Source organism: Lathyrus oleraceus, chromosome 4 (assembly GCF_024323335.1).
Source record: "Lathyrus oleraceus cultivar Zhongwan6 chromosome 4, CAAS_Psat_ZW6_1.0, whole genome shotgun sequence".
Lineage (NCBI taxonomy): Eukaryota > Viridiplantae > Streptophyta > Magnoliopsida > Fabales > Fabaceae > Lathyrus > Lathyrus oleraceus.
The window spans coordinates 473,237,618-473,243,771 of record NC_066582.1 but is presented as its reverse complement, the minus strand read 5'-3'; the positions used below and the strand labels follow the sequence as shown (position 1 = coordinate 473,243,771).

General features: G+C 37.1%; 1 protein-coding gene across 1 annotated transcript; it reads left to right on the top strand.

The window, feature by feature from the left end:
* Positions 1-573: 573 nt before the first annotated feature.
* LOC127138022 (uncharacterized) lies at positions 574-2,459 on the top strand. Its single transcript, XM_051064428.1, has 3 exons — positions 574-1,359; positions 1,488-1,814; positions 2,283-2,459. The coding sequence occupies exons 1-3, from the start codon at positions 574-576 to the stop codon at positions 2,457-2,459; spliced, it is 1,290 nt and encodes a 429-aa protein (XP_050920385.1).
* Positions 2,460-6,154: the final 3,695 nt, after the last annotated feature.

Here is a 6,154-nt window from a genome sequence, read left to right as displayed (position 1 = left end):
CAAAATTGTGTATCCCTATCCACTTCTGAAGTTGAGCACATAGCAGCAGGCAACAGCTGCTCTCAACTAATGTGGATGAAACAAATGTTGACAGAATATAATGTCACGCAAGATGTCATGACATTATTCTGTGATAACTTGAATGTTATTAATATCTCTAAAAATCCTATTCAGCACAGTAGAACTAAACACATTGACATCAGGCGTCATTTTATCAGAGAACTTGTTGAAGATAAATTCATAACACTTGAGCATGTTAGCATGGAGAATCAACTTGCAGATATCTTTACCAAAGCCTTGGATGCAAGTCAATTTGAAAATTTAAGAGGAAAACTTGGGATTTGTGTTAATGAGCATTTATAGCAATTACATCTAATTAAGTGTGTCAGACAAGAGCATATCTCTCATCATGACAATGGACACGCTTACCTAAACCCATTACCTCATTGTGCACCCGTTTGGACAAAACTTCACTACCTTTTCCACTCAAATGCCTCATTCTCTTCCAAACATCTGCTTTCTCTCTCAAAAAAAAAACTTTCCCTATTCCATCTGCCTTAAGTGTCTACTAACATGTCTCAACAATCTTCACCCACTCACATGCATGTCCCAGCTGAAACCAGTGGATCTTCCTCACCATCGTTTAGGACAAACGCCCCATTTCAAATGATCAACTTGGAAAATCTAATTTTTGATGTTGCCCCTCTGTCCACGGTTCATCCCCCTCCTCAGAAGAAAGTTACACCTTCAGGGTCAAAAATTATCAAGACTTCTGGTAAGTCTTCTGAACCTATAATCCCCGGTAAAGATAAAAATGTTGTTGAAGAACAATCTAGGTTTAAAGGGTATGATTTAAGAAACCCTAGTATGTATGTTGACGGCTTTAAAAATCCCAAGGAAGTAGAAAGAAGTGCAACTGATAAGGAACTTAGGAAGTTTGTCGCATCTGTTATGAAGGAAGTAAACTCAGATGTTTTGCTAGATGTTCAAACATCTTTGGCAAAAGATCCAAGCCCTGACAATAACTCTAGTGAAAAAGTTGAGGAAAGTGTTCTTGAACATGCTGCTCATGAGAGAAGAAGTAAAAAGAAAGTTGAGCTTGTTGTCAATGTTGATGAGCTTACTTCTGGTGAAGAACCTATTATAAACATTGTTACCCTTAGTATTGCCAAGAGACTGCAGAGACGTAAAGGAAAGACTGTTGCTTTTAAAGATTCTCCCTCCAGGGAAGTGAAGAGAAAATCTGATGGGTTGAAAGGTACTCCTTCTAGAAGCTCCACAAGAAAATCTCTTGTTGGACCCACTAGGTCATGGAGTAAAGTTGTTACCCCTACTAGAAAGAGGAAAATGTCTCTTATAGTGAATCCGAGTTTGATATTGAACAGGATGTCCAGGACATCACCCCTATAAAAAGATATGCTAACAAGAAACCTCGTGATACTAGGTCCAAAGCTCCACTGGACAATGCTTCTTTACACTATGTGTAGAATGCAGAAAGGTGGAAGCATGTAATTCAGAGGAGGGTGGCCCTAAAAAGGGAATTGGGGAAGGATTACCTTAAGTGTAACGAGGTCATGGAACTGATAAAAGTTGTTGGGTTGATGAAGATTGCCACACACTTTGGACTTTGCTATGAAAACTTAGTAAAGAAGTTTATGGTGACCATCCCCGATGGATGTGATGATATAAAGAGTGCTGACTATGGTAAAGTTTATGTGAGAGGAAATGTTGTAACATTCTCCCCAACTGTGATCAATAAATTTCTAGCAAGAATAAATGAACCTCAGGCTGAGCTGGAAGTTACTGATGATCAGGTGTGCAAAGAGATCACAGTGAAATAGGTTAGACATTGGCCCAACAAAAGGAAGTTGTCTGCTGGTAAGCTAAGTGTAAAATATGCCATCCTTCATAGGATTGGTACTACCAATTGGGTGCCACTAATCATACCTCAATAATCTCGATTGGTCTTGGTAAATTTATTTATGTCGTTGGTACAAAAAGAGCACTTGACTTTGGAAAATACATCTTTGAACAAGTGTTGAAACAAGCCTTCTCTACTGCTGTAAAAATGCCCATCTGATTTCCATCCCTCATCTGTAGAATCATCCTAAATCAAGATCCTGGTATCTTGTTGCCCATTGACAGTGTGAAGAAAAGGGATTATCCCTTATCACTACACTAGAAACTATTTGCAGGAACTCATGTCACATAAATTGTTATGACATCCTCTCAAGCACCTGGCCTTGCCACATCCAAGAATGAGTGTCATTGCTCATCTGAAGGAAACTTATAAAGAGCTGGAGGATTCCATTCGATCTAGCACTGCAAATAAGATTAAACTGGAGACGTTGATGAAGGCTATGATGGAAGAGGAGAAGAAGGAAGTTGTACAGGATGGTGATGCTAATGAAGGAACTGATGATGAAAATTATGTTGGTGAAGATGATGTTGATGAATAAAAATAAGATGAAGGAGAAGAGTATGCAACAACTGACTCAGATAGTCAGGAAGATATTTGATTGCAGTCTTGTTTTTTTTTGTCTGTGACCAGGATATTTTGCACCCTTAGGTGCCCCCTTGTGTGGGATATTGTACTTTATGAATATGGGTTTATCAGTGTTTGATTAGTTGCTTACCTTTGTCAGATTATGGCTAAAAATGGGGAGTATTGTGTGCGCAAACCACTAACCACTAACCTCTTTTTCTGCCTGATTGTGCTTAAGGAGAAAGGAGATGTAAGTCTAGCTCTATCTAGACTGTTGTGTTGTGATGTCAAGTCATGATGTCAAACCTGATGTCCTGACATCAACATGTTGGTCTTGAAGTTTTTTTCTGCTGCATATGCCTCTGATATGTGAGGTAAAACATGTCGTGTTTGATATGGAAGAACTCTTAATGGGGAGTCCTGGTTATGTGAAACAAGGGGAGTACTGAGTACTGACTCTGACTGATGTGATTGCCTAAATACCCTTGTAATTTGTGTGTTTTATTTTGATATGTTTGTGTTTCAGTCCTATGATGTTATCCTGGACTGTGGTACAGGTGTGCAAAGTGTACTTGGTTGTTTTAGCCAAAATTTGCCAAAAGGGGAGATTGTTAATTCCTTATATTTTTTATTGGCAATAATTTTGGTAAAACAAACTTAGCTGCAACATGTTGTAGAAGATGTCCTAACATATAGTTGTGACATCTTGTCTGAAACAGGTTTTACTCTTTGTAACGTTTGTGTTTAACTGATTTCAGAATATTCGAGGAATATTAATCATTCCCATGTGATGTTCGTGATTGAGGAATTAGAGATTCTAATTGTGGTTAACAAATTATGTTTTCTAAATGTTGAGACATTTTAGGAAACTTTTGATTGATAACCTAATGTTGTGCAGTTGGTTCATGTGAAGTACAAGGCCCAAATCCAGTTTGTTCTATGGCTATATATAGAATGTTTCAAAACCTAATTGAGTACAAAGAAAATAAGATAGTTAACTGTATTAGGGTTTGAGTGTACATGTTGTTTGTGAGCCTCTCAAATGTCATCTTGATATATGAGTAAGACCGTGTTAACTGGTTGTAAGAATTGTCAAGCACTCATAAGCTTTTAAGCATTGAGTGATTGTGTGTGTGTGAAGTGTGACTTCTGAATTTCTTGTAATTGTTTAAGTATCACTGTTGTGATTGATAAGGAGGTGAGAAGGGTCTCACACCTAGGAGAGTCTTAGGTAGAAGTTAAGCATGGGTAGTTATTAGGTTGTTAATTGTAAATTGGAGATAGCTTGCAGAAGGCCTACAAACTAATACTATTTAGTGAATTTCCTCCCTGGCTTGGTAGCCTCCAGATGTAGGTGTTGTTGCACACCGAACTGGGTTAACAACTTTGTATGCTATGTTATGTTATGTCCCTCTGTATGCAAGTTATCATGTTATTGTTCAGATATCAGTGTCTCGACATCTCATAGGACGTCTGATATTTGCATACCAGAATTTCACTTGTTCCATGTCCGCTTGATAAAATTGTCATAGGCACAAGATGGGTATTTTGAAACAAGGTGGATAAAAATGGTGTAATTACTACAAATAAAGCTATTTTAGTGGCAAGAGGATATAATCAAGCTAAATGGATATATTATAAGGAGACTTGTGCTCATGTAATCCATCTTGAAGCTATTAGACTCATTTTGGATTTCACTTGTTGCCTGGACGTTAAGCCTTCTTTTCTATATGGACATATAAATTAAGAGGTGTACGTCTCACAACCTCCGGGTTTTGAGGATCACGATAATCCTAATCATGTTTTAAAGTTGAAAATAGCCTTCTATGGTTTCAAACAAGATCCTAAAGCTTGGTATGAGAGATTTAGTGGATTTTTTTATCAAATAAGGATTCAATCATGGGAAAATCAACACCACTTTGTTTACAAGACATAAGAAAAATCATATTATTTTAGTTCAAATTTATGTAGATGATATCATTTTTAGGTCTACTAATGAATCTCTCTATCAAGAATTTGCTAGTTTGATGCAATGGGGTTTGAGATGTCACTAATGGGAGAGTTAACAAACTTCTTAAGATTGAAAATTAAGCAAGGAGAAGAAGGCACTTTCATAAGTTAAAAAATTATTGTGTAAATATTCTCAAGAAGTTCGAAATGACATATTTAAAGACTATCTCAACACCAATGGCTTCAAATGTGCTCATTGACAAGGATGAATGATGGGTGAATTTTGATGTAACAAGATATAAAGGTATAATTAGATTCTTACTCTATTTAACCGTAAGTATGCTAGATATCATGTTTAGTGTGTGATAGAGAAGAGCGATCCAAAACGCAACAGAATTTAAAAAATTTCCCCTTTAGTGATCCTTACAAATGAGCATGATCAGTGTTAGAGTCGTTACCTTTTGTGGCAATTAAAAACTTTGATGCAGATCTACAGAGCGATCACGAACTTTGAACGGTGACAACGCCTCTACTCAGTCCATACGAACGGATTCCTTCAATCTCAATGCTAGCTGCTACGAATAAAGGCTTTGAGTGAGAGTGAGAGAGAAACGAAATTACAACTGCATAAATGCTTCTGCACAAGGGTTCTATTTATAGAACCACTTGTATGGGCTGCAAGCTAAAAAGCCCACTTAAGTGTATGTGGCCCATATCTTATATATGCCAAAATCATTTAAGCGTGTGGTACCTTACCATATTTCGTATTCTACTTAAGTACATCGTACCTTACGATGTTCTTCAATTCACTTAAGTGCACCGTACCTTACGGTGTTCCTTAGTTACTCCATCTCTCATCAATCCGTCCTTTTGTGTGTGACCCTGTAGGTTTTCGTGGCATTGGCAATTATATTAAATCACGTATTTAACATAATAAATAGTGAGCGGTATCTAGCAACACATCACTGCTACCCAAGACACGAAAATGTCATGTGATCTGACAAATCCTTTTGTGATAATACTTATGTGTACAATTACCTTTTTGCCCTTATGTCTATATTAAACACAAGGCATAGACCGTGTCATCCTTGTCCAATTCAATATTGGGCCCGTAGACATTTATCCTGTTACGTAGGATGGGCAAATTCCATCTAGGTCACTCATGTCCCTCAGCATGCTTCGTGGAGTACCCATCAACTGTCTTTATGGTCATCCAGTTACGGACAATGTTTGATCAGCAATAAGACACTCGACTCTACATCTAGGGTCCATAGTGGTTTCAGGTCGAAGGGTGGTATACACCATTATCACCATGAGAATAACTTATGACACTTTGCATAACATTCTATATAGTATTCTCATAGCGGGTCAATCCAGTATAAATATTACTTTTAATATTCATACCTATGTTTAAGACTTGATAACTCCTTATCCATGATCCATGAGATGTGATCATCAGTCTATATACATAATAGTCTTGATGCTTTAATGTTATCCCATTCCATAATAAAGCTCGACTACAGATACTTTAAGAATAATGTCCTTATGTTTAATGGGATCTCATGATTAAGTCACACTTGATACATTAAACAGACTAGCTATTCTGCGGACTTTATTAAACAAACATAATAAAGAAAAAGCCTTTTATTATTAATAAATAATTTGATACAAGTACCAAAAGTATTGGCCTTTAGGGCTTACACCAACAATCTCCCACTA